The sequence below is a fragment of the Vitis riparia genome, chromosome 7 (genome assembly GCF_004353265.1).
Source record: "Vitis riparia cultivar Riparia Gloire de Montpellier isolate 1030 chromosome 7, EGFV_Vit.rip_1.0, whole genome shotgun sequence".
NCBI classification, from domain to species: domain Eukaryota; kingdom Viridiplantae; phylum Streptophyta; class Magnoliopsida; order Vitales; family Vitaceae; genus Vitis; species Vitis riparia.
In genome coordinates, this window is record NC_048437.1 from 17,950,570 (window position 1) to 17,970,785 (window position 20,216).

The 20,216-nt window shown below is 30.0% G+C and overlaps 2 protein-coding genes across 2 annotated transcripts; both read left to right on the forward strand.

Moving 5' to 3' along the window:
- Positions 1 to 4,607: 4,607 nt before the first annotated feature.
- On the forward strand, positions 4,608 to 5,356 carry LOC117919079 (basic blue protein-like). The gene is made up of 2 exons (XM_034836127.1): positions 4,608 to 4,840; positions 4,958 to 5,356. Exons 1-2 carry the CDS (start codon positions 4,657 to 4,659, stop codon positions 5,158 to 5,160), a joined length of 387 nt encoding a protein of 128 aa, XP_034692018.1. The 5' UTR covers positions 4,608 to 4,656; the 3' UTR covers positions 5,161 to 5,356.
- Positions 5,357 to 11,798: 6,442 nt separating this feature from the next.
- On the forward strand, positions 11,799 to 15,060 carry LOC117917935 (probable serine/threonine-protein kinase PBL26). Its single transcript, XM_034834406.1, has 5 exons — positions 11,799 to 12,743; positions 13,101 to 13,294; positions 13,416 to 13,605; positions 13,758 to 14,149; positions 14,449 to 15,060. The coding sequence occupies exons 1-5, from the start codon at positions 12,605 to 12,607 to the stop codon at positions 14,815 to 14,817; spliced, it is 1,284 nt and encodes a 427-aa protein (XP_034690297.1). The 5' UTR covers positions 11,799 to 12,604; the 3' UTR covers positions 14,818 to 15,060.
- Positions 15,061 to 20,216: the final 5,156 nt, after the last annotated feature.

Consider the following 20,216-nt stretch of genomic DNA (forward strand, 5'->3'; position numbering starts at 1 on the left):
TGTAATTCTTGTTAATAATGTCCATATAGTAACTTTTCTGGGAAAATACTGATGTTGAATGGAATCACCCATTAAAGGGACTTCCATTTTGGTGTAGTCAGTTTAAAACTCTGACCAAGAAGGGGGAGATGCATGTGTCACATGGTCTACATGGTAAAATGGCAACTATTTTGCACCTTTTCAAATAAAAGTTTGCAAATGTAGATTACAAGATAGCAATCCCTGCATATGTGTGATCTCTTAAAGATTCATCAAGGATTTGTTTTATCTTTCTTAGTTTTATAACAACGCTAGATGATGCAAAGGATGATAGCAAGAAAGGGAAATCAAGTTTACTTGGGTATTAATTGTCATGGCTTTGTATTGAAATACTACAATCCATATGGGGATGCACTTAATAAAAAATTAATTAAAAATCAATATTAATAGGTTTTAGCATGTTTCATTAAGTAATCCCATAGTAATAGTGCTCATGCTATTGTATCAAGTTATTGTATTATTATATCAGAAAATTAATATGGCTATATTTTTATTTCTATTTTCTTGTGATTTCTACTTTGCTAATAAGAATTCTTCTTAGGTTATATATTGAAGACTAAGACTATATTTGATTGACGGGATATGATATGTATATTTTAGAATATCATATCCCATTGGATAGGAAATACATATCTTCTTAGGATATGCATATCCTATGAACATGATATTCTAAGGTAACATATTCAATGAGATACTTATATTATATTATGTTTGTATTTAATTTATGAAATGAATAAAAAAATATGAAATATATATTAAAATATTTAAACTTTATAAATATTTTTTTTATATTATGTTATTCAATATATAAAAATAATTTATAATTATATATTAATTTTAGTTTATAAAAAAATAGTTTTTATTTTTTAACCATAACTTTAATTGATAATAATAAAAATTTATTTTGTAAAATGAGTATATAAAAAAAATAAAAAAATTGATAAAAAAATAAATTTATGATAAGTGAGATATGCATATCTTATATTTAGCATGAGATTAACATATCTCATGTAGAAGGGATAAAAAAAAAATGGTGGATAGTATATCCCATCACTTATCCTATTTCATATTTGGTTGAACATAAGATAAGATAAATGATAGGATAACTTATATCCTATCACATGCTATATTCGGTCAACCAAACATGACCTAACAGTTTAATAAACATTTTATTGGAAAATTATTAGGTCTTACTATTAGTTACACTATTGATTAATCTTCTTCTAGAACTTATGAGACCCATTTTGCCAATTTAAATAAGGAATTTTTTAAATTAAAAAGAAGTTGAGTTTATTTATGAGTTTCTTTGTCTTGGAAATACTAGGTTTGCTTACGTAGTATCTCTTTTATTTATTTATTTTTATAGGATATTTTATACATAGTCATATATCTCTTGTAATTTTAAGTCCAATTGGCTTTCAAAACCAATCTATGTTTGAAGTTCAATTTAAAATTCATAGCTCCTCGTATTATATTAAAACATCTCATTAGCTAATTTTAAGTTTTTTGAATTAGGTGCTCCATTGAATGTAATTATTGCACATGTGTGTGCAGTTTTATCTTCATTTATTTGTTTTCTTTGTTACAATATTCATTTTGACACTTACAGTTTTAACTTCGTTTTCTTTGAAAGGGAATTTTGAAACACATTACAATCACGAACTAGATATCATTTGTTTTCCATAATATAACAATATTATGTTTATTTTATTATTGTTAAGACATCTCGAGTGCAGTTGATGCATGGATTAGCCGCTTGTCATCATATGTAATTTATCTTATTTTGAGACCATTGTGAACCATAATATAAAATATAAAAAATTAGTATTTTGAGTAGAACTTGAAATATTTTGCTTAAATGTTTCTACCTTCTATCCAACTTACTTCTTAAAATTTGGATTTTTTAAAATTGGATGGATATCATCGAGTGCATATGAGTATCAAAATCTCACACATATTTTGCTTTTAGCATAATGTTCGGTCATTAGGATTAGCTTAAAATATCTTACCATAATTCCTTTAAGATTTTTTCTAATTTTTTTTAGTAAAAGATCAATGTCAATATTTGAAATCCATTTACGACAATAGAATCAATGTCAACATGATTTTTTTAAACTATCTATTTGTTTTAATTATTCATAGGTCATATAATATTTGATTAATTTCATTTACCTCTCTTAAGGTTTTGACTAAATATATCGAATCTCTATTGATTTAAAAATTTATTCAAATATATACTTTTCCTATTCTTTGTATTTAATATTTTCACTTATCTCCTTTCTCACTCAATAAGGGAGGTATTTGATAAAATTTCAAACTAATGGAATCAAATATATTTAGTCAAGAAGGTAAGAGAAATTATTATTATTATTTTAATTGCTAGCTACTTTCTATTTTAAAAGAAAAAAAACATTATAAGTAATGGAATCATTAATCCAAAAAAGAAGATGGTGCATTGAGAGTGCTATTGATCATTCCAAACTTGAAGTGGGAAGAAATGGGATACTTGATTCATGTATCCAGTCCACCTAGCCATGAATAAAGTTTTTTGTAAAGCATATTTTAAATATTCTTTTCAAAATCATATGAATAATATATTAATTCAAAAAAATATCAATTAAGATGAGATATTATAAGATTAATTCTATTCCCTTTCCTAGAAATCTTGGCTAAATATACTTGGCTTTAAAATTTCATCAAATACATTCTCTATCCTTTGTACTTGTTATTTTCACTGAACTCCCCTCTCACTCAAAATAGGGGATGCATTTAATAAAATTTCAAATCAATAAAGCTCAAACATATATCCACTAGGTATTCAAAATTTGTAAATGTTGAATTGATCAATGAAGACCTAAAGTGTTTTAATATTATAAGTACTAAATTTAATTTGACTTCTTTATTAAAAAGAAAAAAAAAACCAAGTCTAAAAATAGTTTATTTTATACATATTTTAAATACTCTTTCCAAATAGCATATGAATAATATATTAATTCATAAAATATCAATTCACATAAAATATTGTAGGGTTAATTTCATTTAACTCTCTTTCATCTCCATTGAGATATTGACTAAATACATTTTTGAAATTTCATTAAATACTTTTCCTATCTTTTTATTTGTTATTTTTACTCATCTCTTCTTTCACTTGTTATTTTTGCTCATCTCCTCTCTCAGTTCAAATAAATGAGATATTTGGTGAAATTTTAAACCAATAAAGATTAAGTGTATTTAGTTAAATCATGATAGGAGGTGAGTAAAATTAACTTTGCATGCTTAGTATTGAAAATCATTACCCAAAGTGATCAATTTGTCCTTCATTAGTTTTAATTTATTTAAGAAAGCTAGAAAAATGTCTTCCTCATTTACACCTTGCGTGCATGTTGGTAGGGGCGTAAGCAGAATCGAAAAAATCGATAAATTGATCCAAATCAACCAAAACCAATTATATTGGTTTGGTTTTCAATAATAAAAAATGTCAGTTCGGTTTGAGAATTTTGAAAATTGACCTAATTGGTTTGATTTTTTATTTTTTAACCAAATTGATGTTTTAAAACTCATATATAATTGTTTGATACTTGATAAGTTTTTTTTCTTTTTTATATTAGATTTAATTTGTTGCTTTTATATTATGGCTGAATTAATTTTAAATGCATTTAATATGTTTTTAACATTAAATTCAAGTTGCTTTCAATTAATTTTTAAAACAAATTAAACTTAGAGCCTAATGTAAACTCAAATTAGTGGGCTTTGGGTTCAAAATAAAAACAAATTTACAACTAGGTCGAGGACTAAAAAGTCATTAAAGTAGGTTGAAACCGATCCACGAAAGTTGGACTAGACCGACCTCAAAAGACTTGATTTGGTTTGTTTGATTAAGTTTTTATCATATATGAAAATGACAATATCGGTTTGGTTCATTTTTTACCAAAAAAAAACCCATCGAACTAACCTAATTTACATCCCTAAATGCTAGTATAATAATTTTGAAATTTTGGTTTTTCACATCACATATATTTAAATTTAAATTCTAAATTTTGAAGTTGTTTTTTTTTTTTCTAAAAAAAAAATTAAATTTTAAATTTTACATCAAACTATTTTTTCAAAAGATATAACTACATTCAATTGATATTTTATAAATTATCATGACTTTGAAAATATTATTTTAGTTGCTATAAATCTAAAATTATTTTACAGCGATCATTTTCCTTTTTACAAATATTAGTTCTAAAAGAGAATTGGTATAACTATTCACAAAAATTGACCTTGAATTGAAAATCAAATTTTCCTACATGCAATCAATCACTAAAGACTAGAAAGTATCAAATGACAAATAAATAAATAAAGAAGGTCTTGTGTAGCGCTTCTTTCAAGTGGAACTACCATTGATGAGATTAATGACATAAAATTTCTTTGAAGTTAAAGATGAAAAAAAAAAAATTATGAATGATAGTAATGATATAGAAATTTATTTATTTATTTATTTTTTAAAAAAAGGGAGAGAGACAAACTGTTAATAGAAAATCCTCTATAAAAGCATCTAAAGAGGCATCTCTTTGCTACAATACTTGGCAGGAACCTCCCACTCTCTTTCCCCAAACCTTCACTACTTGTAAAATGGCTCTTCAGGGAAGATGCAGTGCAAACCATGCTATAGCTCTTACTACCATTCTTGTTTTTGTGCTGCTTCATGTCAAGGCCTCTCAGGCAACTACCTTCATGGTTGGCGATTCTTCAGGCTGGACTTTCAATATAAACAATTGGGCAAGTGGGAAAAAATTCAAGGCCGGAGATAAACTAGGTAACATCACCAAATTAAAACATCAGACTTATACTCTTTATTTAAGCATTAATACGTTGATTTCTTTGCAAGTACCAACTCTTTTCTGTGTCTTTTTATTCTCTCTTTATGAAACAGTTTTCAAGTATAATCCGTCATTCCACAATGTGGTTGCTATTGATGAGGATGGCTACAATGGCTGCAGCACTGCCTCTCCAAGCTCCAAGGTTTACTCCACTGGAAATGATGCAGTTAAGCTGTTGAAGGGTCATAACTACTTCATTTGTGGTGTGCCTGGCCACTGTGATATGGGCTTGAAGATTAGAGTTAATGCTTCCTAATACCATCTTCCCAAGTGTTGTTTCCTTTGAGCTGTTGTGATTAATAATGGAGGAGTTCTTGAAATAAGGAAATTATTCCACTAGCCGCTTGTCTTGTTATTTGATTTGTTAATTTCGAGCATGTCAATGGTGTTTGTATTGCAGTACTTCTTGTTTGGTGCAATAATCTATTTTTTGCCCTAGGCCTTCTAAATTAGTATTGGCAAAGGAAAAATAAATTAAATACGCTTCATTCAAACTAGTTTGGCTTTTATTAGATCACGAAAATATAACTTAGAATACATTTGACAATAATTTTAGAAAGTTATTTTAGTCTTTTTAACATTTGAAAATATTTATCTTTCGAATATTGGAAATGTTAAAAACACTATTTCCTAAAATCACTGTAAAATGCACTCTTAATATATATATATATATATATATATATATATTATAAAAAATAGTGAAAAAGTAGGAAAATAAAATATAAGAACCTATTTAGGAACCGTTTTTTCAGACTTTTGATAATGTTTCACCAAAAATAGTTTTTTGAAATTTTTTTGTAAAAAAAGGTGTTTTATGATAATATATTTTAATTATTTTCAGTTGTTTTCTAGGAACCATTTTAAAAAATATTTAAAAATACATAAAACATACTTCAAATTTTCAAATAGATTTTTGTTTCAGAAAACATTAGACAATTATTTTTTTAAATTATTCTTAAAAACTATTTTTTGAAAAGTATTTTTAAAAATATTCTCAAACAAGACCTAAGTTGTTGAGGTGAATTAATTTATTTCTCTATTTAGCTCTAACATTATTCATCTTTTATATGTAAAATAAAAATATCAAAATTATATTTTAAAATAATTTTATATCTCTCGTTTTTTATTTTTGAAAAGTAAAAAATCTATGAAACATGTTGTAAGATATGCTAAATGAAATTCATAATTGTGTGCAGCACATTGAGGCCCAAAAACATGATAATTAACAGGGATTAAGAAACCTTTGGACTTTTGCATCTTCAAGGCATTATTCTTCAATTAACTAAAAGAAATTTTACTAGATTCCTTGTCATAAATTATGTCAATTAGCAGCAAGTGACAACAAAATTCCATATGGGAATAAGACAAAATCGAATTAATTTATGGTTAATCATTGGGAGAATGACCAATGACTATCTACCAAACAGATGATTGAATATTTGGATTCACCTGGAGACTCACAACAACCATGTGATTTCATTTCAAAATTATAAGGGCAAGGTTAGGTGGGATTCTCGCTAAAACATAAACAAAAGGACATCCACCGAATGACTTTGTCGTCTCATGCTATTTGAGACTTGCTGGACTTGGGTTGGAGATGTTTGGCTGCACGTGAATCCAGTTATGGCCCATCTATCATTGACCTATATATTGTGTAATTTTGGGTGGTTCGTGAAACCAGCACTGGCCGATCTGTCATTTGCCTATGATATGATAGTGTAGTTTTCGAAAACATTGGAAATAATCATGCTTTATTTTATACATGTGTAATTAAGGAAAAGGATATGGGAGGTTAAAAATTGCATATAAGTAAGAAAAATGATATGTTGTCTATCAAATCTTGTAATTTTTTAAAGCACATCATGTCTAAGATGATTAGGATATGTTAGATAAGTTGGATATATATATATATATATATACACGCCCATGCGCAAGAGATCATTATATTCAAAACAGACAACATATATATGGAAGAAAACAAATCATTACAAATGGTGATTCCCAACTCCAACTTGAGTCTCTTTTTGTTTGACCTTATAAGAAATGTTTGTCTGTTTAATATGATAATCTTATGGGACACAACGACAATGTCGTGTCAATAAGATGGGGCCAAAGGGAGGTGTGACTATGATATCTTACATTAGGTAAAGGAAACAATTTCAAACATTATATATACATATCTATATATATATATATATGTGTGTGTGTGTGTATGTTCTTAATCATCTAATAATGTTTGAAAGTCACGATTCTCACTAAGCCCAAAGTGAATGTTATCTATATGAGAGGGAGTAGATCGTTACAAAATATCTTTTACTAGTCTAAGTAATGAAATAGAGATAAAAGTGTTAATTAAACTTTATGCGGAAATAATTATTTTAAAAAATCAATTTTGGATGCATAAAATAATATATATATATATATATATATATATATATATATATATATATATATATATATATATATATATATATAAGCACCAATGTTTTCAGAATCGGACCGGTCATTGAACCAAAAAAAGTTACTGGTTCATAGTTCACTAGTCGGACCGATGGTTGAACCGCAATCGAACCGGTGATGTTATAAATATATAATTTATATAATATTAAAATTATAGCATTTCATTTTTTTGTATTTGATATGTCTATTAAATGATAAACATAAATATAAATGTATTAATATATCAAATTTTTATTAAATAAAATACATAATATTTACATATGAGAAGAAAATTATAACATTTAATTTTATCTACATATCTATGCATTTTATTATTTTAAAAATTTAAAAATATTATATTAATTAATTTATATTATTTTCATATTTATTGTTAATAATTATTATAAAAATTAAAAATGAATATAAATATTTATATTTGTTTAAATGTTTTATATTATAAAAATTTTCAAAGAGCATTAATATAAAATATTGTTACCTATTTTTGTTAAAGGAATTGTGTAGTATAATGGTTGGCTTTTTCTTTTTTAAACCTTAGATCCGAAGTTCAAATCCTCACAATGCAACGAGTAAGCTACTCAATAGGTTGCCTGGTGGGTGGGAAGATTGTAGGCCCAATGTAGGCAAGGCCCAAGAGTGTTTTGGTCAACCCACATGTTGACCGGCTCATAGAAAACCAAACGTCCGATTTGACGATTCAACCTCCAGTTCAATGCCGGTCCAAAACCCCTTTCGGCTCAAAAGCTGAACCGGATCGGATCAAGGTCCGATCCAGTTTTTAAATCATTGATAAGTAAAAAAATAATGAAATAATGATTATATTTTTACTTTGATTCATGATATTGATAACACTTTTGAAGTGGGCTTGAGTCACCTTATGTATTATTTTGGTCAAGATCTTTAATTCGCTACTCTCATATAGTGGATGAGTTACTTGTATGGTATATGTTGCTATAAATAAAACAACAAAAAAACATAAGAATGAAAGTATGGTTTAGGATCTTAACCTTATAAAAGAGATTTATAACTCTTAAACTTCACATCAAAGATTACATAGGAATTATATTCATTATTTACAAACATGATATACAAATTAATGTATAATGGCGAGTTACTAATTTGAATGCATTCCGGTAATTGCATAGATCATATTTTTCCATCTTCCTCTATTACTCATATTAAAAATTATCTACAAATTAAATTTTATAATGATGGGGTCACTAAGTTGTAACACCACATTCATATAGATGAAAATTTTTTAACTTCTCATTTACAATTTTAGTCTTCTATGCATAAGATTCTTGAATGTCCAATCAATTCATTTATCTATCTATCAATTTATACTCTTAAATAATATATATCAATCAATTAGACAAATATAATTATTAATAACCACACATTATAAAAAAAAATGCTAACAAAAAGTAGCAACAACTATCAAAGTTCATCTTTAGACTAGTTCAGTAGTCTCCAAATTAGATTTTGAATACTTTATCTGAATCGGAGCAAAAGTGTAATTCCCATTGAAGTGGTTGGAAAAAGAAAAAGTTAACAAGATAGCGAGATGTGCATTTACATGTTAATCAAATAAATTCTCTAATATAAATTTAATAAAATATTAAGATAATTAAATACATTATTTAAAAAATAAAATAAAATAAAATAAAACAAGTACAACTCAAACATTAAACCGAAGGAGAGTTGCCTATAATGACATCGTTGATATTAGGAACTACAACACCAATTTTCTATGATATGGTAATTTAAATTTCCATGATATAACAATGTATTAATGTGCTCAATAATCTCATCCGACAATTAGGTTTGCTTACCTAATTGTCAAACTTGAATCACTTTGAAGCACATAAATTTTCTGCATAAATCAAACTTATATGTTCCAATGGAAACATCATCAACATAACATACCATCATCTACTCCATACAATTCCTCTTGAAACGTATAGTTAACCAACTAGCAATTGAAATCGAACAAATAGAATCCTTGATTTCATGAGCATTTTTAATTGTATGCCTACTACCCACTATCACTTAGGGATGGCAGTGGGGCGGGTTTTTTCGGGTACCCACCCCGCCCCTAATAGGACATAGTTTAATTTTAATAAACGGGTTTAGGATGAGATTTTTTTTTAAAACCCGAGGTGGGTTCGGGTATTGTCCCATCCCGCCCCGCCCCGCTCCGATTAGATATAAAATTAATTTTAAATTTTAATTTAATTTAATTTATAATTTAAAATTAATTTAATTTAAAATTTTATTTTACTATTTTTAATATATAGATAATAATAAAAAAATTTAATAAAATAAGTTATAAAAATATAATAATTTTATTATTTATAAAATATATTTATTTTAATGTAATTAAAAAATTTAAAAGTAATTTAAAAAAAAAAAAATTTAAAAACAAAAAGTTAAACGGGATGGGGATGTGAATTGTTTTTAATAAACGGGACGAGGTTGGGATGGGACGACCCGCCCCATTGCCATTCCTAGTATGATTGAACCAAATCAGCTTCAATCTAGGGGATCTACGTGTGACTCAATGTGTCTTTAGAAAACTTTGATGGACTAAATTACATTTTCATCCTTCTTCATACATTGGGAATTACTAAGTTGGAGCCAACAACAGGTTCTATAGCTCTGCAAGACATACAAACTAAAATTTATTAAATTAAAAATTAACTTAAATGTAATTAATTTCTTTAATAACTCACTACATCCATCCTCTCCAAATGCTAGCTTGAACACTAATAAGTTCCCTACATCATAATGATATGTATATTTGCGCAAATATTTCACTATACCCATACATATTTAAATATCATGGTCACATATATGTCATTAGTAGGAACGTAAATGGGTCAGATCTAAGGGTGTACTAAAAAATTGTTTCACTTGCATCGACATTCATTTTCTCATGCTATCCTATAAATAAGTTCATCCAATATATAGTATTCCTTTGTTTATTGAAACACCATCTTGTCGTCCACTTGTATACTTCATGCAGCCACTTTGGTGCCAACTCATTTAAATTCATCCAAATGGGACGCTGATAAGGACTTCCTCAGGCTTTGGTGCGTGCCAAGTCACTCATCCATGCAACAGATGAGCTAGTTATGCTGCATCCCATGTGGATGAGCCTTCAAAAGCCAAAATAAAAAATAAAATGGTATTTTCGAAGTACCATGCCCGATACTGTCTTAAGGGTTGTTAGGGAGTATTACTCTTAAAATTGGGAATTGGGCCATTAAATGAGGGTAACAAACATTCAATAATAATAATAATGATAAAAGTATAATTACATGATTTCCACTTATTTATATTATAGAAACTAGGAGAGAAGGAATGGTAAAAATGAAAATTACAAAATGTAAAAAGAACAATAATTGAATCTCATAATATTTTTTTAATAATTAATAATAATTATATATTCTATTCTTGTTTTTGTTGGGAAGGTGTCTTGAATTCTTAGTTAGATATTTTTTTTAAAGTAATATTATATAAAATATTTCATAACTTCATATGTGATTGTAATTAGATTTCTTATAGAATAAAGAAAGTTAATGGTAATATCTCTATAAATATTTTAGGTTAGGAAGAGAAAAAAAATTATTAAAGAAACATGAGATAGAGGTGTGAAGAAGAATGAAACATTTGATGGAATATATGAGGAAAAAAGAGACATCCAATGGAACAAAATAACTCAGTTCAAGATGGAGATACAAAATGACCGATAATTATATCTATTTTTTTTCTCTAATATTCTTTATCATATAATAAGATGTTTGATCTCTTTCATCGTTTGAGATAGATATGATTGGTTGAGTCACGTTAAAAACGTGTATACCTTTTATATGATTTGCTTTATTTTTCTGTTATTTCTTTAATATGTTTACATTCACACTTTCGCTAACACAACAACTTTTCAGCCCAATTTAATAAGAATAATTTACCATTATTTCAATTTTTTTACAACTAGATGAAAACAAATATGTAAATAATTTAATTTTGTTTTAAGTATTGAAATATATTCTTAACAACCAAGACCAATTTTCTTCTATGTTAGAGTTTCAACTAGAGATCCAAGCCAAGTCAAACTTAGGTCATAATTAAAACCCACTTCACCAACAATATCCATCCTACCAAATTCAATCCATTTCCAATTGTCATTGCATTTATTTTTAACAAATAACAAAACAAACCTTTTAAAACTGAAACAAATCTAATATTTGAATCAATTATAATTGTATGGATACCCTATGTTCCCAAAGAATGTAATGTGACATCCACAAATAGGAGTGGCTACCCATGACATCTCCATCATATCATGTATGCAAACATAATTTTTGTTTTCAACAATGTCTTTATTTATATATGTGCAACCAATGATCTCCAACGGCAATACAACCTCAACCAGAGACTTCCCCGCCAGACTTGACCCGATTTTGTTCCCCACGTTCAAACTCTCTCTCTCTCTCCCATTCTCCATTTTTTTTCCGGAGATCCCACCCCCAAACCTACCATATTTGGTGGCTTTGTTGCCAACACTGATCCTTAGACCCTTCTTGTTTCTGGGTCTCTATCCTTATCCCAATTCATTCCTCCATTTCTCTAATTTTTTTTTCTAGTTTTGTGGTGGTTTCTGCATCAGGGTTTTGTTGGGTGTGCTGTTTTTTTTTTTTTTTTCCTTTAATTTCCCCTTTCTTTCTCTTATTATATTCCAAGGGAAATTTGTGATTCAACCAGCATTCTAACAAAAAAAAAAAAAAGTTTATAGATTTTGATATTGTTGAGTTGAAATAAAAAAATCAAAATATTTGGAGTCTTCTTTTCTTTTGAAGGTTCATGGGATTTAAGTTCTTGGAGGGAATTCTGCTTGCCCATATTTATGCTCTCACTTGGGGATTTTGATATTAATTTCTTGAATTTTGTGATTGAGCTTTTGTCAGTCTTATATATGATTTTGTTTGCTCAAATGAATGCCTAGTTATTGGAGTTCATCTTATATATACAGATTTCCATGTTTTCATGCATGATCATAACCTGTTTTTATGGCCTCTTAAATCGATAAACAAGCCTTCTTGCATTTACATTTTTTTACAAGCATAGCGTTTGTTTCTTGGAGGACACATTTGATTTCTTTCATCTTTTCGTTTTCGGGTTCTGGTGGGATTGTGGGATTTCCGGGCATTTAGCTTTCCTTTAGGATTAGTCCGTGTTGAAAAATGAGCTGCTTCCCGTGTTTTTCCTCGCATGAAAAGAAATCAGCTAAGAGGAGCACCAACACCAGGAACGGGGACTTGCCTCCTGCTGCAGCTGCAGTTACAGCTCCTATTAAACAACCCGTTAGACCACCGCAGCCGGGTGAGTACCTTTGGAAGCCTATTGGACGTCTTTATTTAGAAGTAAGAACAACTTTGTATGACAATTTAATCTACAATGTTATTCAATATTAGTGTTGTAGTCATTTCTTGAAATGAAAAAAAAAATGTTATCATCCCTTTCTTTTTTCCTAAGAATTAGGCTTTCTAGCAGAGGTTTTTAGCTTCCAACAATGGAAAATGTCTCATCGATGAAGTTTTTCTTGGTTTTCTAATTGTTTCATGGGCGAAAGATAACATACATGCCCACAAACATATATGAATTATCAGAAAAAATCTTATTATTCTTTTTCAAATTAAGGAAATAATAAGTGCTAATTCTCCCATCTTTTTTGTGCAGTGAATCCTAAGCCACAGAGCATAGCTGAAACTACAGATACAAATGATGCCCCTACTGATGGAAAGAATATTGGGTCGCAAATTTTCACTTTCCGAGAGCTGGCCTCAGCAACCAAGAATTTCCGGCAGGAATGTCTAGTGGGGGAAGGTGGATTTGGAAGAGTTTATAGAGGTCAACTCGAGCAAACTGGCCAGGTAAATAAGGTCTTTAGCTTGCTTTAGGTTATGGGCTTGATAGCTAGCTTCTTCAAATTTGTATGCAACTATCATATATATGATTTTGAGTTGTGAGATTGGATGATTTGCTTGAGTTCAGATTGTAGCTGTGAAGCAACTTGACAGGAATGGATTGCAAGGAAACAAAGAGTTTCTTGTGGAGGTTTTGATGTTGAGCCTCCTACACCATGAAAATCTGGTAAATCTTATAGGATATTGTGCTGATGGAGAGCAAAGACTTCTGGTATATGAGTACATGCAATACGGATCTTTGGAAGACCATCTACTCGGTACGAATTGCTTTCACATATTTCCTCTCTTGGATTAAATTTATATATTTTTTGAATTGATCATCAGAAAACTATTAACACTTTTGAATTGATCATCAGAAAACTATTAACACTTTTGAATTGATCACTATACTGGATTTGAATTTTCTCAGATGTTCCACCAGATCAAAAGCCTTTAGATTGGTTCACCAGAATGAAGGTAGCACTAGGTGCTGCCAAAGGTTTGGAATATCTTCATGACAAGGCCAACCCCCCTGTCATTTATCGCGATTTGAAGTCCTCCAACATCTTGCTGGACAAAGATTTCAATGCAAAACTCTCTGATTTCGGGCTAGCAAAGCTCGGAACTGGTGATGACAAGATCCATGTATCTTCAAGGGTAATGGGAACATATGGTTATTGTGCCCCAGAATATCAACGAACAGGTCAACTGACTCTAAAGTCTGATATATACAGTTTTGGAGTTGTTTTACTAGAGTTGATCACTGGAAGGAGAGTGATTGATCCCACAAAGCCAGCCAAGGAGCAAAATCTAATCAACTGGGTGAGTTTCTGTCATGATTTGATTTACAGATTTTTGTATGGAAGTTCAAATTTCTAGTTAAGACTTTTTGGTTAGCTTAATTATTATTTCAGCTGGTTTTTGTGGTTAGCATGTTGCTAATTAATTCAGCTTATTGGGTCACACTCATGTCCAGCCATCGGGCTTCACATGTGAAATGACCACGATGTCCTAGCCTTCGGGTGGTCACAGTTTCCCAGCACTTTGTGGCTTCATGGTAGCTGTCCCATGTAGTAGACTATATCTAATGTTGTACTTCATGTTCTTATTGCTACAAACAGGCAGAACCAATATTTAAGGACCCAAGTTCATTCCCACAACTTGCTGATCCACATCTTCAAGGAAACTATCCGAGGAGAGGACTGAACCAAGCAGTTGGGATTGCAGCGATGTGTCTCCAGGAGGAACCAGCAGTCCGTCCCTTGATCAGCGATGTGGTTTCTGTTCTCAGTTTCCTTTCCGTGGCTCCAGAGACAGGCGTTCCTCTACCTCTGCCCACTCCCCCGACTGATAACACGACGAGCACAAATGAAAATCATCGGGAAGATATCAGAAGGGAACGTGAACGAGAAGTAGCGGAAGCCATGGAGTGGGGAACAAATTCAAGGAACCACATGAGACCACAGGGCGGAAGTGATTCTACAATGTAAACTTTTTCTTGAGAGTAATGCTATATAATTTCCATGAGATCGTCTTATTCTTTGTTCTCTCATGGCTTCTCTCTTCTAAAAATATTTGATTTCACTCACCGGCAATGATAGTAATTATGAGCTATCTAAATGAGGATGAAGTTATACATGAGGAGAATATTGTGTGTCCCAGCTGCATTCCACCTTTATTTTTTCCATACATGGAATGTGAACAATTTTTTGAAACCATGTGAAGTTATGTGATGGAGAAAAGTTTCAAACACTTCGGTTATATTTGACTCCCTGTGAGTAGTAAAGAAAAAAAAATATAAAAGAAAATAATTTTCTCATATTTAATTTTATTATAAAAAAATATAAATAAAAATCAAATATAATTAAAATTTAAAATTTTTTTTTATATTTTTAACTTATTTAATATTTATATATGAGTTAAATAAGTGAAAAAAGTTTGAAGTGGTATATAAAAATAATTTATTAACTTTAAATTTATTTGTTATTTTTTATTTTTTTTCTTTCCTTTAAAAATAATTTAATATTTTCTTTCTTGACATTTTTTCTTCAAACTTTCTAGTCCAAACATAACCTTTATATCGAGCTTCTTTTAATCATATAAACATATTATAGTTTGTGGGTTGTATCTTAGAATGGATGAAAGGCTTCTCATACCTTGTATAAGCACTCTTCCAAGCAAGAAGAAATTTTGTCTTAATTCTTTTCAATGATTTTCTCCTCCCCATTACATATATTATTAAGAGTAATATATATTTCAATATACTTTTCTTTGTGTTGCATTTATTCTCGCTTTATAACACGTTATCAACACAAATTGCTTTGAAGGTAATTCTCTAATGTTAAACTCGAGGTTATTTGTATAGAATAAATTTTACATTAATTTTTATATTGTTATTAATTTTGTTCATTTAAATTATGTTATATATTGTTAGAAGCTATAAGCAAATTATTTGGTTTTGATTATAATCAAAAGTTATACTAATGTTATCAATTTATTGTAACTGATTCTAATAATATTATTTTGTTATATATCTAAAGTTCTTTAATAATGTAGAATCTCACAAAACTCGAATTTGTAGAACTTGACATTTCGGGAAAGAACTATCTATCTTAGATCCTTGATACTGAAATACATCGTGATGCAATGAATCTTGAAGCTATGATCAAATAAAAAAATCAAGCATCCTTGCAAGATCACACAAAAGTGTTGATTTTCCTTTGACATCATTTCCATGAAGGTTTAAAAAATGAATATCTTATGACAAAAGATCTTTTTACTCTATAGAGTGATTTGAAAGAAAAATATGACCATCAGAAAACTGTGATTCTCCTAAAAGCTTGATATGATTGAATGTACTTGAAGTTTCAAGATTTTAAAATTGTTAGTGAATACAATTCTACATTGTTCAAAATTAGCTCTCAAATAAAGTTGTGTAGAAAAAATTATAGGAGAAGACATGTTAGAAAAAACTTTTACTACATTTCATGGCTCAAATGTGCTTTTGCCACAACAATATCAAGAGCATAAATTTACAAAATACTCTGAATTAATATCCTGTCTTCTTGTTTTTGAACAAAATGAGCTTTTAGTGAGAAATCACTAGTCTCATCCAATTGGATTTGAACCATTTCCTAAAGTGAATTCAATATCATCCCAAACTCATGGAGGTGAATAAGGACAAGGATGTGGTCGTGGTCATGGAAGGATTTCCCGATATCATGGTGCTCATGGTAGTAATTCCTCAAATTCTCAGATAAAGAAAGCCTCATGGCACCGCCAAAAGTGGAGTAATAGTGAGGTAAAACAAGAAAATGGGAAATGTATAAGGGATAAACCTACCAAGAACCATGAAAATAATTGTTATAGATGTAGTATGAAAGGGCAAAGCGCGCATACCTGTTGTATGACCAAACATTTGACCAACCTTTACCAAGCATCAATGAAAGAAAAATGAAAAAAGATAGAGATGAACTTCATTGATGGTGATGAATTGGACTAAACCTATTATGACATTGTTTTCTTTGGAGGTACTAGTGAAAAAACTGACCATTTAATAAATAATGAAAATACTAGCATTGATTTATGTTACTTTAGATATCAATTAATATATCATTATGTCTTATATTTACATCTTGTTATTACATTTATTACATCCTTATTTATATTATGTCTTTTTTCCTTTCTCAAATATTAGTTATATCTAAAAATCCATATGTCATTGAGTCTCAAGATGAATGAGGATGATGTATGTCTCATAGACAGTGCAACCACACACAATTTTTTGAGATAAAAGATACTCCCTCAAATTGACATTAACAAAAGTTAATGCAAGTACCATATCCGGTATTACAAACTTGATTGAAGGATCCAAAAGAGCAAATATAATGCTACCAAATGGAATTAGATTTTATATAAATAATGCTTTATATTCTAGTAAATTCAAAAGAAATTTTCTCAATTTTAAAGATATTTGCAAAAATGAATATCATATTGAAACTATTAATGAAGGTAATATGGAATATCTTTAAATTACTTATATTATTTCTAGTCAAAAGCTTATAGTAGAAAACTCTCAGCTTTCTCATTTAGGTTGTATCATACAACTACAAAACCCATTGATTCATATATTGTTGTGAACCAGAAGTTCAACAACCTAGAAATTTTTATCATTTAGCATAACAAACTAGGTCACCCAAGGTTTTCAATGATGCATTGAATAATATAACACTCACATGGGCATCCATTAAAGAACCAGAAGATTCTTTTACCTAATGAATACTCATGTGTTGCTTGCTCATAAGTCATATCTAAGTCACCAATCTTTTTAGAAAGAATACATAGGAATATACGTGGGCCCATCTTTCCACCATATGGACCATTATGTTATTTTATGATCTTAATAGATGTCTTTACTAAGTAGTCACATGTCTATCTCCTTTCTACATGTAATCTTGTCTTTGCTAGGCTCATTGCACAAATGATCATATTACAAGCACAATTTCCAAATTATCCAATTAAAATAATACATCTTGATAATGCTGGCAAATTTACTTCTCAAACATTCATTAATTGTTGCATGTCAGTAAAGATAAATATTGAGCATCCTGTTGCTTAATATATGTACCAATTGCACCTACACAACACACTAAAATGAGTTTTTAACGAAGACATGGGATTTATGTAGGTTTTGATTCTCCATCTATCATAAGATATCTTAAACCCTTGATAAGAGATATTTTTATAGCTTGCTTTGTGGATTTTCATTTTAATGAGTGTTTCTTCACCATTAGGGGGGAAAAACCGATTCCAGAAAAACGATAAGAAATTACTTGGAACGCATCTACTATGTCTCATCTTGATCCTTGTACAAATCAATGTGAACTAGAAGTTCAAAGGATCATTCATTTGTAAAATCTGGCAAACTAATTATTAGATGCATTCATTAATACAAAGAAAGTGACAAAGTCATATATCTCAGCAACGAGTATTTTCAGTAGAGACACCATAATATCTCTTGTGATTGAGACAATGTGTCCCCTTGGGTGATCCAAAGAACATGTGATCATGAAATTTGTGGCCACAGTAATATTGAGATTGAGCCCTTAAAAGCAAGACATGATGTTATAAAGTTAGACTTAACTATTCCCTTGCAATCCTTTTGGTGTATTCATATCTATTTGAGCATTCAGTCCATATATTTTACATTGTAAATGACTTGGGTGCATTAGGATTGCACAGAAGATACAAGTCATGGGTTCCTTGTTAGTAGATAAGTTGTCCATAGTTGGTTCATGGATTTGGGCAATCTAATAAAGGTTGTAGTGCACCACTTTCTAATTGGAGGGATGACTTGTCTTAACCATCGGGATGGGTTTCCCATGGTGAGTGCACTAGTGTATGTGATGCACATTGGACAGGAGCTACAATGAATCATGAGGCAAGACTATCAATTGTCATGATTTACCAAGTTACTATACTACATGGACTCTCAACCTTGAAAGGATATTAAGTCTATTCCAAAATTAATAGAAGACTTCAACCTATAAGTGAGACCCTAAAATGATTATATATCCCTATGGATTGGGTCACTATTAATGAAGGCTAGTGGCAACAGGTATTCTCAATATAGACACCACGATATCTCATGGGATTGAGACAGTGTGTCCCCTTGTGTGATCCAAAGGACATGTGATCATGAAATATGTGGCCACAGTAATTCCTTTAGTGGAATTTAACATATGCTCCTTGGAAATAGAGTATATCATTTGATCATATAATAAGTGTGATCTATAACTCAAGGATTTGAGAGGTAATCTTGATATGTGATAGCACTACCTTGTTAGATTATGGACACCAATTCATAGGGAGTTTGCATGCAGTGGATAGTAGGTCACAAACCCAAGTACTTAGTATTTAATTGTTATTTACATAGGATACTAGAATTCAATTGATTCTTTGTAGTGGGATGTTGAATCAACTTCAGAATTAGATTTTGAGAGAGCTAGTACTCCTATGGGTCCAAATGGTCCCTATTCTGAGCTCATATACCTTGTTGGCATGGATTATAAGGGTTGGATTGGCTCAGGTTCACTTTTGTGCATGGTGTTTTGGTAATTATGCAAAGTTGCACAGTGGTAAGTGAACAAGGTTTCTGGATTAGGCTAATTGATTAATTAGTAGGCCCCATTGGGTTAATTAATTAATTAGGACTTATTTTGGGCTAGATTAAGTGACTCAAGCCCATATGGGCTCAAGTCACTTAAGCCCAATTAGGATCCCTATAAATACCTCTTAGGGGTTAGGGTCTCTATAAATTTTTTCTTCCACCATCCAGAGAGAAAAAGAGTCATAGCCTCCACCTTACTTTTCTTTCCACCAGAAGTGTGTCAAGAACAAGGTTAAGTCATCGAACGGAAGATTGTGGATTTATGAGACTTCCAACAACTTCAAGGTTGTCTTCAACACTTGGAATTTAAGGTTTGGGAACATCCAAACCTAAATTTAGTACTTTAGCCTTAAAAGATCAACTTAAAAAAAAAAAAAAAAAAAAAAAAATTGGTACTACTTTCATTGCTTAAATCTAAGATGCCATCAAGTAATTCCTTTAGTGGAATTTGACATATGATCTTTGGAGTTAGAGTATGTCAGTTGATCACATACTAAGTGGGATCTATAAATCAAGGATTTAAGAGGTAATTTTAATAGGTGATAACACTACCTTGTTAGATTACAGACACTAGTTCATGAGGATTGTGAATGTAGTGGATAGTAGGTCACGAGCCCGAATTTCATCTTGTTCTTATTTACATAGGGTATTGGAGTGCAAGATTCTTTTTAGTGGAATGTTGAATTAACGTTAGAATTGGATTATGAGGGAGCCAGTACT

Bases quoted from the DNA above. Each gene is read 5' to 3' on its own strand.
- LOC117919079 (XM_034836127.1), top strand. From the start codon at position 4,657: ATGGCTCTTCAGGGAAGATGCAGTGCAAACCATGCTATAGCTCTTACT. The intron at 4,841-4,957 runs GTAACATCACCA...TTTATGAAACAG, and splicing joins CAAGGCCGGAGATAAACTAG to TTTTCAAGTATAATCCGTCA.
- LOC117917935 (XM_034834406.1), top strand. From the start codon at position 12,605: ATGAGCTGCTTCCCGTGTTTTTCCTCGCATGAAAAGAAATCAGCTAAG. The intron at 12,744-13,100 runs GTGAGTACCTTT...TTTTTTGTGCAG, and splicing joins CGTTAGACCACCGCAGCCGG to TGAATCCTAAGCCACAGAGC. The intron at 13,295-13,415 runs GTAAATAAGGTC...GCTTGAGTTCAG, and splicing joins AACTCGAGCAAACTGGCCAG to ATTGTAGCTGTGAAGCAACT.